This window comes from Sebastes fasciatus, chromosome 20 (assembly GCF_043250625.1).
Source record: "Sebastes fasciatus isolate fSebFas1 chromosome 20, fSebFas1.pri, whole genome shotgun sequence".
In the NCBI taxonomy this organism is placed as follows: Eukaryota; Metazoa; Chordata; class Actinopteri; order Perciformes; family Sebastidae; genus Sebastes; species Sebastes fasciatus.
Window position 1 is genome coordinate 7,513,069 of NC_133814.1, and position 16,961 is coordinate 7,530,029.

At 40.5% G+C, this 16,961-nt stretch overlaps 3 protein-coding genes across 7 annotated transcripts in view; 1 reads left to right on the forward strand and 2 right to left on the reverse strand.

Annotated features, from left to right (window-relative positions):
• Positions 1–16,961, reverse strand: part of LOC141758888 (sulfotransferase 2B1-like) — a 326,098-nt gene that overhangs the window by 238,769 nt on the left and 70,368 nt on the right. The window lies entirely within an intron of this gene.
• LOC141758585 (uncharacterized) lies at positions 2,165–9,436 on the forward strand. 5 transcript variants are annotated; one of them, XR_012591900.1, is made up of 6 exons: positions 2,165–2,421; positions 3,555–3,649; positions 4,728–4,832; positions 4,946–5,107; positions 7,400–8,656; positions 9,139–9,436. XR_012591900.1 is itself a non-coding variant. In XM_074620150.1 (5 exons), the coding sequence occupies exons 1-5, from the start codon at positions 2,385–2,387 to the stop codon at positions 7,610–7,612; spliced, it is 612 nt and encodes a 203-aa protein (XP_074476251.1). In that variant the 5' UTR covers positions 2,165–2,384; the 3' UTR covers positions 7,613–9,436. The 5 variants fall into 5 exon arrangements, 2 of the variants coding, with proteins under 2 accessions (XP_074476251.1, XP_074476250.1); XR_012591901.1 differs by having other exon boundaries at positions 7,400–8,629; positions 9,109–9,436; XM_074620150.1 differs by having other exon boundaries at positions 7,400–9,436.
• mrpl27 (mitochondrial ribosomal protein L27) lies at positions 11,782–16,614 on the reverse strand. The gene is made up of 4 exons (XM_074619731.1): positions 16,081–16,614; positions 13,288–13,419; positions 12,419–12,486; positions 11,782–12,332 (listed from the first exon to the last, which is right to left on the reverse strand). Exons 1-4 carry the CDS (start codon positions 16,118–16,120, stop codon positions 12,126–12,128), a joined length of 447 nt encoding a protein of 148 aa, XP_074475832.1. The 5' UTR covers positions 16,121–16,614; the 3' UTR covers positions 11,782–12,125.

A 16,961-nucleotide genomic window follows, 5' to 3' on the forward strand; every position in this document is an offset into this window, starting at 1 on the left:
TTTTCTGCTGCTCCCATTCACAGCACATTCCCTGACGTTTACCCTTGCCGTGGATGGGTTTACATTGTAGTTAATGGAAAGGCCGGTGCGTCTCCTACAGTGGTGGTATCGAATGGGAGACTTTGGCCAATCACAGGTCATTTCAGAGAGAGAGAGCGTTCCTATTGGCTGTTCATTCAATGGAGCCAGCAGTCAATCACTCGTAAAGTCCGATCAAACGGTCAAACTAGGCAAGCGCGTCTTGTAGCGTACCGTTTAGCTGTAAAATGAGAAAGTTTGCGCCAGCTGGTGGGCGGTGCTTGGTATTTCCTCAACTGATCTCAACATGGCTGCCGGGGTCGCAAACTTCCTCTTTGGCCATAAAACAGGATAGAAAGGCAAGACACTGAACATCAAGGCAAAAGCGAGCATGGCTCACATACACACACCCCCCTGCTCACTGCTTGACCCCTACTAAAGTAGGGCCAAAGGTTTTGCCCTTTAGGAACTAATGGAATTAGTCTATTGAGCACAATGTAGCTTGTTATTAGCTCACCTTCCTCAAGTCCAGGGTGCCCAACATTTGGAATTCCAACCCCCAAAAGGCACAACTACACCACACTGTCAACCATCATACCAAATTTGAAGTTCCTAAGTTAAATAGTTTCCGAGTTCTGCTCTGGAAACGAAACAGACGGACGGACAGATGGAAGGATGGACACGCGGAAAGCTTTAAACCCCCGACTACGTTGTCGCGGGGGTATAACAAAGAGACTCTAATGTTTTTATCTCAAGGCTCCCAAAATATAAATAGGCCACCAGGGATCCCATTTGGCATCATTTAGTGAGAAACATTATGGTGATGTTTACGTTCCATCAGTTGTTTCTGAGTTATTTCACTGTCTGCAATTTAGGATGAGAGAGATGATCTTCGGTTTAAACAGTTTGCGCTGAAGGGAAGTGATTAAAAATAAGGTTACAAATGAAATAGAACCATTTCCAATTATATGGAGACCCCTGGTGGAGGTGTTGTGTGTAAAAAAAAAAAAGGTCAAATCCAGGTCAAAATGAGGGTTGTGACCACAACTGGCTTGACACGCCAAGCAGCGGATGTAATGGCAAATATCCTTTATTCTTAGAAGATATTTTCACATGTCACAGAAGGAAAAACACGGTTTGTAAATTATAATAAACATGGGTCTCAGGGTCCTGGCCTTGTGCAAATTTTAAGAATTCCAAATTTTCTTTCAAAACAATGTTCATTACTCTGAACTGGTTTTCTCAGCTTGTCTCTACATGCTATACAGTATAAATAAAGTTGATTTCTGTTAACTAAATTTATGTTGCTGTTAAATAAAGTTATATTGCTGTTAAATAAAGTTATATACCTATTAAATAAAGTTATGTTGCTATTAAATAGCGTTATATTGCTGTTAAATAAAGTTATATTGCTGTTAAATAAAGTTATGTTGCTGCTAAATAAAATTATATTGCTGTTAAATAAAGTTATGTTGCTGCTAAATAAAGTTATAGTGCTGTTGAATAAAGTTGTGTTGCTATTAAATAGCGTTATATTTCTGTTAAATAAAGTTATATTGCTGTTAAATAAAGTTGTGTTGCTGTTAAATAAAGTTATATTGCTGTTAAATAAAGTTATATTGCTGTTAAATAAAGTTATGTTGCTGCTAAATAAAGTTATATTGCTGTTAAATAAAGTTATATTACTGTTAAATAAAGTTATATTGCTGTTAAATAAAGTTATATTACTGTTAAATAAAGTTATACTGTTATGCATTGTTATAATTTAGATTAAACACATCCAACCTTATACACAAGTTAATATGAGCTCCACCGCAACCTGTTATAGAGTTAAAGCTTGTCTTATACACATTATGCATCAATAATAATAATAGCCTAATAATTATAATAATACAATGATATTACCTATATGTAATAATAACAGAATAATCACAATACGACATTATTTCCTAATGTTTTATTGTATCTAGCAGTGGTTTTAGTGATTTGTTGTGCTTTCTTATTCATATTTTGATGATAATAGTTTAGTTTTGCGTGCGTCTCCATTAATTCCACTAGAGTTTGCACAAGAGTCGGCTTTGCTTTTGTTTACCCAGAGTGAGGTCAGTGTGAGGTGAGTTATTTGTGCTGGTAACTCCACCACTCTCCTCTCTGTCATGGTGTTAATATTTACCCGTTGGTTAATCTCAGGGGATCTAGTGTCTGTATCGTGTGCAGGAGTTTCTAACAAGTTGTTTTGGGGTGGAAAAAAGACAGTTTTCATCCACCTCGAGTACAAATGACTGATTTTTTTGAAAGCTGTAGATAATGTGTATATAGAGGAGATTAAAGTTTAAACCCTTCTGACTTCTGAAGAGATTCCTGCGATGGCACCGGAGCTGCTGACTGTCATTGTGGCTTCAGGTGAGTGCAGCACCTTTTTATTTCTCTGTGTTGTCAAAGTGAGTTCATCTCACATGTTATTAATAAAGTGAGGAAAAGCATAATGTTACTCTGCTTGTTTAATCCTTTTAGTAGTGGCTGCTGACCATCATTAAAAAGTTGTATACATATTTTTATTTACCATTGCATTACATCAATTATAATACCAGGAGAGATCTCCACTAAAGAACAGTCTATATGTCCTGAAAACACAACATGGTGCTTGAATATGATTTCTGTATGTACAGTATGATAATGTATAAACCTCTCAAAACCCTAGGTATAGCAACATGAAAGTTATGGAATGTCATTTCATTCGATATTAAATAAATAAAAAGGCCTATGAAATAAAGCCTGAAATAAATAAATGAGACAATAAATATTTATATATAAATGTAAATATAAATACATAAATTAGTCAATATAGTTCAATAAATAAATAGGTTTTTATTTCAAAAAAGGACGTTTTTTTCAAAGGACTACTTTTATTTATTTATTTCAGGGGACTTTTATTTATTTTTTTCTATTTTGTATTTCTTTTATTTCCATCTTTCCATTTATTTACACATGTATTGCCCCATTTATTTATTTCATAGCAATATTTATTTATTTCATAGGCATATTCATTTATTTATTTCTACATATATTTAATTTTGAATGAAATGGCCTTCCATAGAAAGTACCCTGACACAACATAAATGTGTCATATGACACTTCTGTCAACAGAACCTTTTTAACCATTCAGGGAAATATTGTTTCTTATCTTATCTATATTTTGTATTGTTTATTTTGAATTTTTTTTATTAATAGTATATGAAATTATTCTAAAAAGGAGATTTACAAATGGCAGCCCTTAAAACAATTGTAATCTTTTGTTTAATATTCATATTAATATTATTGTGTATTTGTGTTTTGCATTTTGATGCTTTGGCAACGTTTTTTTTTTTTTAAACTTCCATGCCAATAAAGCCACTTTGAATTGAATTATAGGCATCACATCGACATTAACTCTACTGCCATTTGGTGTCCAGTGTCTTTATATAGTATGAAATGTAGTCCACATGTAGCCTACCTGTGCTGTTTCTCTCCCCCCTCTGCCTCAACGTCCTGTGTAGTGTTTTGTTTAGTGATCCTGATGCTGGTGGTGGTCCTGTACAGAAAAGATCCTCTCTGCTGCCGATTCACACCCTACAGCACAGAAGACTACACAGTAAGAACAACGATCTACTACAGTAACCACAGAAAGACTTGAGTCACGTCAACTGTTCGATAACAATTTACAGAATTGACCCCTTCATACAAGATTGTATTAGGGTGAGATTGTCTTTCGGTGCTGGTATACAGTTGTAGCCTACATAAATGTAACAGGCTACTTTATTACTCCCCACTCAGAGAAATAATGTTCAAATCCTCTTTTCACCCCCATTAATACTCTCTCTCTCTTTTTGTACCATTTTTTAAAATCAGTTTTTACATTAACATATATTATACAGAAGTCCGTGTAAGCAGTATACAAAAGTAGCAATAGAAAATTAATAAACCATCAACAAAAAAGGAGAATAGTCCCAGAGACATGGCCTGATTCACCTGATGGGTGGGGCTGTTGGGACCTTTTGGGCTGGACCATAGACTGTATATAAGAAGTGGACGTAGTCACCGTGACGTCACCCATTGGTTTGCGAACTGCTGTTTTGAAGCCTCGAGTTCGACATTTTTGCCGTCGCCATCTTGTTTTTTTGCCATCACCATCTTGGTCTTTTGCAGCCAAGAAGTGACACGAGAGCTAAGTACAACCCAACGCTGAACAAGACATTTTTAGGCGACTGAAAAGGTTATAATTAACTTTCATGAAATGAAAACACACTGTGAAAGGGTTAAAGTTGTACGATGAAAATCACTGTTCCACTGGAGCACCTTGCCATCCTAATAAAAAAAGAAAAAGAAAAGCATGTTTATCACCTCCAGTAGTATCCCGCCATACAGATAGTTTTGGTTTAATTTAACTAGATTTCGAGGTATTCATTTCCGAGATTTCTGCCTCAATGGAAGCTAATGGAGTGAATTGAATTGGTTTACACAAATTATCACTTTCAAAGAGGGTACCTCTGAGGGACGTATGATGTCCTTCGTTGCTGTAATTCGATGTTGAAATGAGACAAACTGCCATCGACTCTGTCCTTAATATATTACTAACAGCAATAATACCATGTACCATATAATACCATAACTTAACAGAAACTATTAACTCTGTAAAATGATAACTAATCCTTGATGATCTCTCTTCCCAGGAGGATTCTCCCTATTATCCCCATTACCACAGCAGGCACTCTCTGATTGGCATCGTCGATAATGAGTACAGTGCTGCCGTGAACCAGGGAGCTATCGGACCCCAGGTAAAAGTGTGACTTTACCACTGTGATCGTTACAAAGATTTGAAATGCATCTAGTACATCTGACAGAACTTTTATATCTGATTTTTTTGTGCTTGTGTATGCACGTAATCTAGTTTCCTGGAGGGCTGTTTATAATAGGGAAGCCAAACGACTACCACCTGAACGGGGCTCTGCCGAGGCTGCCTTCCTACGAGAGCGTTCGTGTGAAGGACCGGCAAAGGCAGATCCACAGTATGATCTCACAGCGCTTCGGCCTCAGTGGCTGCCACGATGAGGTGAGCACACAGAGAGCTACAGATTTGGTTTGGTCCTGTAGGAGGATCCAGGTAGTTTCCCCTTCACACATTTATTGCACTTCACCTTCACATGAAAACAGTTTAAAATAATAGTTCAAAATTTTGGGAAATACACTTATTCGCTCTCTTTCCAAGAGTGAGATGAGAAGATCGATACCACTCATTGAGGGATAAGTATGGAGCTGGAGTCAGGAGGCAATTAGCCTAGCTTAGCATAAAGACTACTAGCAGGGGGAAACAGCTAGCCTTGCTCTCTCCAAAGTTAAAAAATAACAATGCTAACACCTTTAAAGCTCACTAAAACACACCAGTAAGATGCGAAAATGCAGTGCGGGAATAAGGAAAATCGGCATGCCAATTATCCGCATTAACTATGCACACTGGTTTTGGTGCGAATTATTCGTACTGCAGTGTTCCAACTTCGTCAATGGTCCAATGTTTCCTCCTAAATAGTGCAGTATCCACTTCACACAATAAAAACAAAGACACAAAATATCTAAGGGACTAACGTTAACTACACAATACATAAAGTAATCGGACCCCAAATTTGATGCTAACATTAACGTTAGCTGTTGTGGCAACATATAGCGTTATAGCATTTGCATATCAGCTACATTACCGTCTTCATCATATCCCAGCTGCTGGGCGATCTTAATCTCATATATTGTCCTCTATTTGGTTGTTGCGGTAGTAGGGTTTGTTGTACATTATTGGGTGTTGAGAAGGGGACGGCCCATTATTCCGAAACACCAATAGTCCAAATATGTCCCAATGGACTGAAAAGAGCCCATCTGTCCAACAACATTTTACCCCAAAAACAAAATTGTTTCGTCAGTTTTTATAAACTTCCGTGCAAATTTTTCCGATCAAAATCCGTGCTTGGTGTGAAACAGCTTTAACACGTATCTCAATTGTTTAATCTGTATCAACACAGAAATGTAAAAATGAGTTGTTTTCCAGTGAGATACATGTTGTAACTATTTGCTTGAATAATAGTTTATCCACCCACCCATCAGCACTTCTGTAAGACATCTACAGCTATAGCATGGGTTTCTAGATATGGTTTGTCAACACAGGTTGTAGATCTCTGTACAAGAAAGACGGTATGAAACCTGGAAACTTCACTGTGACAACAAGATTTTGGGAAGTAACTGCGCTTGGTCTGTTGTAGGCTACACCAATAAAATAGTTTTAGGAGGTAGTTTCATGTAACTCCCAAAGTTAAAGCCAGGCTAACTTTTTCCACAATGTTTCCAGTCTTTATGCTAGCTAGGCTAATCACCTCCAATCTCCAGCTCTGTAGCTATAAGCCATCTTTTTTTTTTTTACGATGATTGAAGAAATATGTAACGTTTAAGAGGTATTTCTGTAAGTCGAGTTACAACAACCTGTACAGCAACGGTGTCAATCTCATCCAGGCTTGTTGACATTTTAGTGGCTGCTTTTCTGTCTCTATTTTTTCCAAGGAGCTAATTAGCTGGCAAGATACGTAGGAAGATGATATCCACATTCCTATAGGCCACCTACAAAGCTCTGATTGGTTGATTTTTTTCTCCAACTGGCAGCAGTGGTGCAATGTAACAAAGTACATTTACTCAAGTACTGTACTTAAGTAAAATTTTCACATATATTTGTACTATATCTGAGCATTTCCATTTTTTGCAACTTCTACCCCACTACATTTCACTGAAAAATATTGTACTTATTACTCCACTACATTTATCTGGCAGCTTTAGTTACTTTTTACATTTAAAAAAACATATGATATGCTGATGATGATGTACTATACTACTAATCTACCCAGTAGTATATACATGTAAAACTAGCTCCACATTGATAACATCAAAATGTATTTGTAAGTGATAAAAACAGAATAATATAATATACTATAATAATATAATGCTAAATAAAAGCCATCCTGTATAAAGAGTACTTTTACTTTTCATACTTTTGAGTACATGTGGATGCTCTGAATACTTTTACTTAAGTAGCATTTTGAATTCAGGACTCTTACTTGTAATGGAGTATTTTTAGACTATGGTATTTCTACTTTTACTTAAAGGCAGGGTCGAAGATGTTGGAAAGCTAGCATAATTTGAAAGTAGCATCGCCTCAGGAGCTTTTTCTTAAGTTTATACAACAGTTTTCACAGGATGACTAGAACCCCCCATGACTGTAAACTGATCTTTGTCTAAAATCAGGGAGTTACCTTTAAAGTACATCTTTAGATCTATTACATCATAATATTTCCTTTGTCACATTACATTCTAGGCTCCACCAACATATGAAGAAACCCTTCGCCAGTCCCTCGAAATTTTACCTGCGAATCTGCGATCTCTGGATGTTCATCTGTCAATCCACCCCCAGGATCACTCCTCAAACCTCAATGAAGACACACACAACCCCACTCAACCGCCCGCAGCACTCCAGGAACCATCTTCCTCCTACTACCCAGCGCCGAGCTCCAGTTTTCTGTCTATCTGATGGTCCTATAGAGTTCGTTGCCAAGCCACAGCATGAGGAAGAGGGCCCCAGTTCTTAGAGCCAAGCGAGTGACGCCATCAAGGACAAAAGTTTTCGGGAAGGGGAATGCTTGTGCTTTGTGGCAGAGATGTTGATAGATCTCTGTGATTCTGCTTGGAGGTATTCTCATGATAATGACTGACTGGCTGGCTGTACACTCCCCAAGGGTGACAATGACACGTCTGTGTTGTCCGTTCAATAAAGTGCTCCATGCAGGGATGACATATTTTTTTAGGCCAACCAGGAAGTTAGCATCGCCCTGGGTTCTCTTGACAAAAAGCCAATGTGATTTTTTTCCATTTGGTTTTAGATTATTGCAGAAAATAAGCTCTGTGTCAAACAAACATTTACAATACTAACACGTTTTGTTCAGCAAGATAATCTCCACAAATGAACACCACTTTTATGATTTTTGAAGCGTAAATGCAATCGCCAGAAGTAAAAAAGCTCACGTTAGGCTATAAACTAACTACATCCCGGTCGCATAAACGCGAGTATACACAACGAGGCTGTAAAGGTGTACGAATCTGTTTAGTAGTCTCATTTAGCCACTTGTTAGCCACCACCTTTTTTAAGACACATAAAAGCTGTAAAATTCACGAGTAGGGTATTTACTGACGTATTTTATATCTTAGAACAAAACGTTAAAATCTCTTGAGCTTGTGTTAACCACAGACCTCATTTCAGGCATCAAATTAAAAACCCATTCAAAAAACTCATTGACTTCAAGACGGGGGAAGATGGGTGGGTAAAAAACACCGGACCTTTGCCCAGGAGACCAGTGTTCATGTCTCGTTTGAAACCAGAAGTCAATGTTGATTTATTTGTCACATAACTTCCATACTTAAATTATGGCACTTCCGGTGATATTTTAACCCAAACCACCTAACCTAACTAAGTAGTTTTGTGCCTAAACCTAACTAAGTAGTTTTGTTGCCTAAACCTAACTAAGTAGTTTTGTTGCCTAAACCTAACTAAGTAGTTTTGTTGCCTAAACCTAACTAAGTAGTTTTGTTGCCTAAACCTAACTAAGTAGTTTTGTTGCCTAAACCTAACTTATTAGTTTTGTTGCCTAAGCCTAACTAGTTTTGTTGCCTAAGCCTAACTAAGTAGTTTTGTTGCCTAAACCTAACTAAATAGTTTTGTTGCCTAAACCTAACTAGGTAGTTTTGTTGCCTAAACCTAACTAAGTAGTTTTGTTGCCTAAACCCAAACAAGTAGTTTTGTTGCATAAACCTAACTAAGTAGTTTTGTTGCCTAAACCTAACTAAGTAGTTTTGTTGCCTAAACCTAACTTATTAGTTTTGTTGCCTAAGCCTAACTAGTTTTGTTGCCTAAGCCTAACTAAGTAGTTTTGTTGCCTAAACCTAACTAAATAGTTTTGTTGCCTAAACCTAACTAGGTAGTTTTGTTGCCTAAACCCAAACAAGTAGATTTGTTGCCTAAACCTAACTAAGTAGTTTTGTTGCCTAAACCTAACTAAATAGTTTTGTTGCCTAAACCTAACTAAGTAGTTTTGTTGCCTAAATCTAACTAAGTAGTTTTGTTGCCTGAACCTAACTAAGTAATTTCCTGTGAAGACCTAAGTTTATTTTTAAAAGACTGTATGCACGTAATGAGCCGAATTTGACATTCGTCACGTGTTGCTGGACATTCGTAGGAATACGCACAAAGAATGACGAATAACTTTTCGTAAGATATCATATGAACAGTTGTTTTAGTGGTGGACCAACCGACTGACAAATGGACGGACCGATATTTCCATCAATAAAAACTAAAAACTCAGTGTTACCATGTGATCATTGCACTCCTGTTGAAACATTCAGTTTAAAAGCAAACTTCTTTCACACTGAGTTTCGACTCACATTTCCAGACAGCGAAAGTAAAAAGAGTGTCTGAAGTAAAAAAAAAACTCAAAAGGTTTCACTCTCATCGAGTTATCTTTGGCAAGAACAAGCAGTGCTTAAACAGTAACTATGTTCGACCTGCACTCATCACCAATGACTGTTACTCTGAGTTTGAGAGGTAAAGTACAACAGCACGGTTACTCTTTAACCCAGATCAAACACTAACCACAGAAAAACCCAAACAGACCACAACCAGGAAGCATCTGGGAGAACTACACTGCACATCCCCTGAGGACAACCTGTCCTGATACTGAGAACCAAGAATGCGGATCTCGCGCAATCACCAGTGGCTATTCAGTAACTTAATGACGCATTTGTTCTTTTTTAAACAGGAAAAACATGAACGGTGTAGCAGATATCAAAGAATCAAATTGCTTACACATGTGATTTATGGAAATATTCCTGTTTATCCTTGGTATATTATCCAGTCGGGCAGTGATTTACCCTCCACCATCTAAGAAATAGAATGCCACATTGTCTACAAGCTCCTCACATCCATCATTCATTCTGCTTCATGACAGCATTCCAACTCCCATTGAGTATACCACGCGTTACTCACACTCCCCCTGCATACCACAATCCTCTGGAATACAACTGCTCCGGCTGATAAGCTCGTACTGTAGCCTGATTAAGGGAGACTGCTGGTAAGCATCAAAGGGTTTTCTTTTACCAAAGTGACTGGGTAATCCTAATCCTAGTGAGGTATCATTCTTTAGATCACTTTCTCAATATATGAAGAAATGGACCTGCAATGTCAATGTGGAGCCTAATAATGAGGAGCACATAGTCATATAGCAGTGCTTGTACGACATCTTGTGGTCAGTTTTGGTATTGCACATTTCCAACAATTTCTTGTCCATATTACAAAATTGGTTTCAAATCTGAATTACTTCTCTGTATCATTAAATATCTGTGAATCCGGGCTGTCAATCGATTTAATTGCAATTAATCGCGTGATTGTTCATAGTGATTAATCACAAATTTAATCACATATTTTATCCCTTAAATATGCACCTAAAAAGGGAGATTTGTCAAGTATTTAATACTCTTATCAACATGGGAGTGGGCAAATATGCTGCTTTGACGCCGACCGTCATCTACAGTAAGTAATACATCTACTATGGATAAGTACCTCAAACAACACACCTTCAAAACACACCCAAACTATCCCTTTAAGAAGTTACCAACATTTAAAGGAACAGTGTGTAGCATTTAGGGGGATCTGTATGTTTTCTTTAGTGTATAATCAACTGAAAATAAGAATTGTTGCGTTTTCGTTACCTTAGAATGAGCCTGTCCTAAAAAAGATATAATAAAGGGGCTTTATGGCTCCAAGCTATAGACCAGACCAGCATGGCGTGATCTCTGAGGCTGCGCTCCCTTTTGGGGGGAAAGAAACTCGCTGTCACAGGAGACAAAATGATGAAAAGCTGTTGTGCAGTGGGTTAATCGAGGCGTTCACACTGAGATTTGAGGCACATATGATATGTTAATATTCACTGTCAGTGTGCTAAATGGCTAAATGATGCTGGTGACAGTGACTAGCATGGCTAGCTAATGTTAGCTTGAGTGGAAGGCTGCTGCAGTAATACAGTCATACATTAACGTTATAGCAGCATCAGACTGTCGTCTCCAACTAAATCTCAGCCTATAGATAAAAAAGTTGGTTATTAACACGTTGGTTATGTACAGACAATACTTAGCCTAACAGGATTCAATCAAATATATAGAGATGTCTGGATCAGCAATATCCGTCCACTGTGTCGGAGAGGGGAAGACTGAAGGGACATGGCGGCGATCAACCTTCATTTATTAAGGTATCATGAATGCTCAGGTTCAGGCAAGATAACTATTAGACATGTGTATAAAACAAACGTTTGTTTAACAAGAGATGAATGCATACGAATTTGTCGAAATTACAACCCAAACATTGCGTTGAAGTCTACGGGATCTTTGGTTTTCTATCCCCCCAAAAAAAGGGAGCGACCTTGACTTTTTGCGAAGTACTCGTATGTGCCGGTCTGATGTATAGGGCCATTTGCGTTTTCAGGTTGGCCACTGTAGTTCTCCTACACGCTTGGCACACAGGAGAAGTTTCAGTTGGTTGAAAATCTGCAACCTCACCGCTAGATATCGCCAGATCCTACACACTAGATTTAAGTGAGTACTAATATAATCCATGGTAATACTCTGGCCGTGACACAAAACCCAAGTCATTAAATGTAAAGACTTTAACATATAAAACTTTAATACAGTACATGTTCAGTATTACGGCAATGGCACCTCAGCTCATTAAGGTGGTAAGTTATGTTTTCTGTAAATACACAGAGGGAATTTTTCTGTGTAGTTTAACCTGTGTCTAATAGGCGCAGTAGAGTGTGTCACATAATTATGGAACGTGGAGACAGAAAGCCAAAGAGGAGGCCGAGAGTCTGCACATTCCCACCGACGTTCTGCTGTTCACTTAGATCATCGGAGAGTGTTGTTTGAAACAAATCCGTCTCGATCCTGGGCCGCCGCAAGAATACCTGGGAAACAATGCCGTCCCAAGTCCAGTCCGGTCCGTTTTAGACCATGTCCACCAGCTTAAACTTGCCCTCCTGTTTGATTGGCAGGACGCTGATGAAGGTTTTGTAGAGCACGGCTCCTTTTGGCAGTTTGGTGATGACCCGGGTGGCCTCGAGGCTGCGTGGCGCCGGGACGTAGACCTCCTTGGTGAACGTGATGTAGCCGTCCTCCAGAGCGAAGAGCGTCTTGTTGGTTCCCATCCCCACCTACGGGACAGTGGAGGAGATGCGCAATGACGACGTGTACATTTTCCATCAGATCAGCATTCTTTGATAGAGAAAGTGGAACTCACATGTGCTCCTGGGTGATACCTCATCAGCCTCTGGGTTGCAAGGATGTTACCCGCATGGACAAAATTACCTTGTGACCAAATGAAAAGATATGTTAGATCATCAATGGTATCACTTCACTAATTGTGTTTTTCTCAAGCGTTTTTTCATGACAAAACGTAGTTCGGAAACCTCAACAGGGATTCCTCCTGATGAAAGATCTTGTAGTGTGTGACCTCCTGTCGCTGGTCAGTCATGTAGTGTGAAAACCACAACGACTAAAAGACTCCCAATTACAAGACAGCAAGTCGTGTAGTGTGAACGGTACAGCAATCTGACCACTTTGAAAGTCGGATAGTGTGAACAAAACAGCTTACAATAGTGTTGAGGTTGGCCCTGCTGTTCTTTAGTTGTATTAGTATTAGATTAGCTGGAATCATCACTGCCAAGATGGTGACGGCCGGAGACGCCCACTTTGAGCTTAATTTTTGCTCTTCAGAAACTTATGGGTGACATCATAGAAACTATGTCCATACTTTATACAGCCTATAGGCTAGGTAAGCTTAATAAACTGGCAAAATAATGTACATTAATTGTTGGTTTGGGATTTTCATTGGAGTTATTCACAATAAGAAATATATAGAACATTTCCAGGCTTCTCCTTTAATAGTGTGTGTTTAATTTGACCTCATGCTGTGCATCAGCTCCTCTCTACACTGTGTTAGCTTCCTTTTTTGACACCAAGGGAGGTACTGAGATATCAACAACTACTGGAGTTTGAAAAAAACTACTATTCATCTGAGCAATACCAGGCTGTCACTTTGAGATTAACCTGAGACTGAATGGTTACAGCACTGATGGTTAAGCGGTTTAAGATAGTATATTCTCTTACCATCCTGTTTCTTGAAGCCATATCTCCGACCAGGGCTCTTTCCTCCGACGTTCTTACTGCTGCCACCAGCCTTCTTAGATGCAAACCTCACAGAGTCCAGTAGAGAGGAGGTCTGGCCAGGAACCAACAGACCTGTAAACCAGCAGCACAAAGGAATTCATGGGAAGTCACACACAGCCACCAGTTTCCATATATCCCATAAAGACATTTAGATAAAGTACCAACTTAGGGTGTGGGAGGAGTTCGGAGCAGCCATGGAGAAGGACTTTCGGTCGGCACCAAAGTGCTTCTGGAAAACCATCCGGCACCTTAGGAGGGGGAAACGGGGAACCATCCAAGCTGTGTACAGTAAGGATGGGACACTGTTGACCTCAACTGAGGAGGTAATCGGGCGGTGGAAGGAGCACTTTGAGGAACTTCTGAATCCGACCAATACGCCCTCTATGGTAGAGGCAGAGCTGGAAGCTGATGGGGGACCATCATCAATTACCCTGGTGGAAGTCACTGAGGTAGTCAAACAACTCCACAGTGGCAAAGCCCCGGGGGTTGATGAGATCCGCCCAGAAATGCTGAAGGCTCTGGGTGGGGAGGGGCTGTCTTGGATGACACGTCTCTTCAACACCGCGTGGAAGTCGGTGACAGTGCCTAAGGAGTGGCAGACCGGGGTGGTGGTTCCCCTTTTCAAAAAGGGGGACCAGAGAGTGTGTGCCAATTACAGGGGTATCACACTGCTCAGCCTCCCTGGTAAAGTCTACTCCAAGGTGCTGGAAAGGAGGGTTCGGCCGATAGTCGAACCTCAGATCGAAGAGGAACAATGCGGATTCCGTCCTGGCCGTGGAACAACGGACCAGCTTTTCACTCTCGCAAGGATCCTGGAGGGGGCCTGGGAGTATGCCCATCCAGTCTACATGTGTTTTGTGGACTTGGAGAAGGCATATGACCGGGTCCCCCGGGAGATACTGTGGGGGGTGCTGCGGGAGTATGGGGTGAGGGGGGCACTTCTCAGGGCCATCCAATCCCTGTACGCCCAAAGCGAGAGCTGTGTTCGGATCCTCGGCAATAAGTCGGACTCGTTTCCGGTGGGGGTTGGCCTCCGCCAGGGCTGCGCTTTGTCACCAATCCTGTTCGTGATATTCATGGACAGGATATCGAGGCGTAGTCGGGTGGAGGAGGGTTTGCAGATCGGTGTGCTGAGGATCTCATCGCTGCTTTTTGCAGATGATGTGGTCCTGTTGGCATCATCGGTCTGCGACCTCCAGCACTCACTGGATCGGTTCGCAGCCGAGTGTGACGCAGTCGGGATGAGAATCAGCACCTCTAAATCTGAGGCCATGGTTCTCAGCAGGAAACCGGTGGTTTGCCTACTCCGGGTAGGGAATGAGTCCTTACCCCAAGTGAAGGAGTTTAAGTATCTCGGGGTCTTGTTCGCGAGTGAGGGGACGATGGAACGTGAGATTGGTCGGAGAATCGGAGCAGCAGGGGCGGTATTGCATTCGCTTTACTGCACCGTTGTGACGAAAAGAGAGCTGAGCCGGAAGGCAAAGCTCTCGATCTACCGTTCAATCTTCGTTCCTACTCTCACCTATGGTCATGAGGGTTGGGTCATGACCGAAAGAACGAGGTCGCGGGTGCAAGCGGCCGAAATGGGTTTCCTCAGGAGGGTGGCTGGCGTCTCCCTTAGAGATAGGGTAAGAAGCTCAGTCATCCGTGAGGGACTCGGAGTAGAGTCCTTGCTCCTTTGCGTCGAAAGGAGCCAGTTGAGGTGGTTCGGGCATCTAGCACGGATGCCTCCTGGGCGCCTCCCTTGGGAGGTGTTCCAGGCACGACCAGCTGGGAGGAGACCACGGGGAAGACCCAGGACTAGATGGAGAGATTATATCTCTACTCTGGCCTGGGAACGCCTCGGGATCCCCCAGTCAGAGCTGGTTAATGTGGCCCGGGAAAGGGAAGTTTGGGGTCCCCTGCTGGAGCTGTTGCCCCCGCGACCCGATCCCGGATAAGCGGTTGAAGATGGATGGATGGACCAACTTAAGTTAGTGTGTCACATCTACGAATATCTAAAGTCGTTCTCTGATAAGCATGATAATATTACAAAAAAAGATAATTTGGGAAGCACAAAATGAATGTTTGTTGTGTTTACACTGGTATCTATGCATGCATCCAAATGGAGGAAAATGAAACCCCTATTTTGCGTTTTCAAAAGGGACCTTGTGGACAATCATCTCAGTGCTTTAAGACTAATGAAAGGACAACATGCAAAGTGTCTCCTCAGAGCTGATGAAGAACTGAACATATATGATGATGACCCCTAGAGCTACTATGGAAGAGTGCAGTCTTATTATTTATTTATGCATTTCTTTTTTGTTCCTTTAAATATTTTCTACCCTCTTTTATTTTTACTATATTATTTTTTATAATTTAAGTTATCTTTCCTATCCAATTGTGCCTTGTATGTTAGAAGTATTGAGTTTAGATTACAATGCCTTAATGTTTGTAAATTAATTTTCTTTACTAAAAAAAACAAAAACACTGGCATGTAAAGATAATTTGGGAAGCACAAAATGAATATGTGTTGTGTTTACACTGGTATCTGGTATCTATGACATTAGATGCTGGTTTACACATTGAAAAGCTAGCTCACTTATTTAGCATGTACCACATTTAAAACGTTTTAAAATGTTGACAGAAAGCACCGAGCTGCTGAGGATACATAAACATATTTCCCATGTTCGCACGAGTAATTTCACAATGTGCGAAGAGTGTACAAAACATAAATGTAAAGATCTTTGATACCTGCTCTGGTCCTGAGCATCAAGGACGCCAGCGCTGCCATCTTCAGTGATGTCACACTCACGTCGTTTGCGTATTTGCGTCACATCCGGATACTTTTGCTGCATTCATGTTCCCCCAAGAAAGATCCGCTAATCCGTGTCCAATTCTTATTATTACATCCATGACAGCATAGAGCACACCGAAAACACTGTTTACACCATTTGATCCCAAGTTGTAGCTAAATGCCATCAAAAGTAACGCTCACGTCAGCTTAATTAAGAAAATACTACAAATCTTAAAGGTAGTGTTTGTAGCATTATAAATTATATATTCACCTAAAAAACTACTCTGAGATTGTGACTTACAAAATGCCATGTTGCAGTACACAAATACACTTGATAGCTGTTAATGGCTAACATTACTTTTAGGTTTTTATAAAACAAATACAGTATGTTACTTAAAAGACTGGCTGTAGGAAACGAACGTTTACGGTGGTTCCATACCACACGTGAATGCATCATTAGTGATGTGTTGGTCCCGAACGAGTCGGCTTTAAGAGCTGGCTCTTTTAAGTGAACGATAAGAGCCGGCTCCCGTCTGAGAGCCGTTTTTTTATTTCTTATTTTTCTTTAATGAATTCAAGGCAGAATGATAGGATGATCTTCTCCGTGCCACCGGCACTCCATGAACTGACTGTGACTGAATGTTGTGTTAATGATGTCTGTGCGACCAATCAGGTGATGACAGACAAGGATCATACCATCAAGCAGGGAGGGGCGAGGGGGTGCACGGCGCGCTGACGGTCTACAGGTACAGAGCAGGAGGAAGAGGAGGAGAGAAAGAGAGAGGAGTGCGGTGCACGAATAGCAGACAAGATGAGTGACAGTCGGAAACGAAGCAGC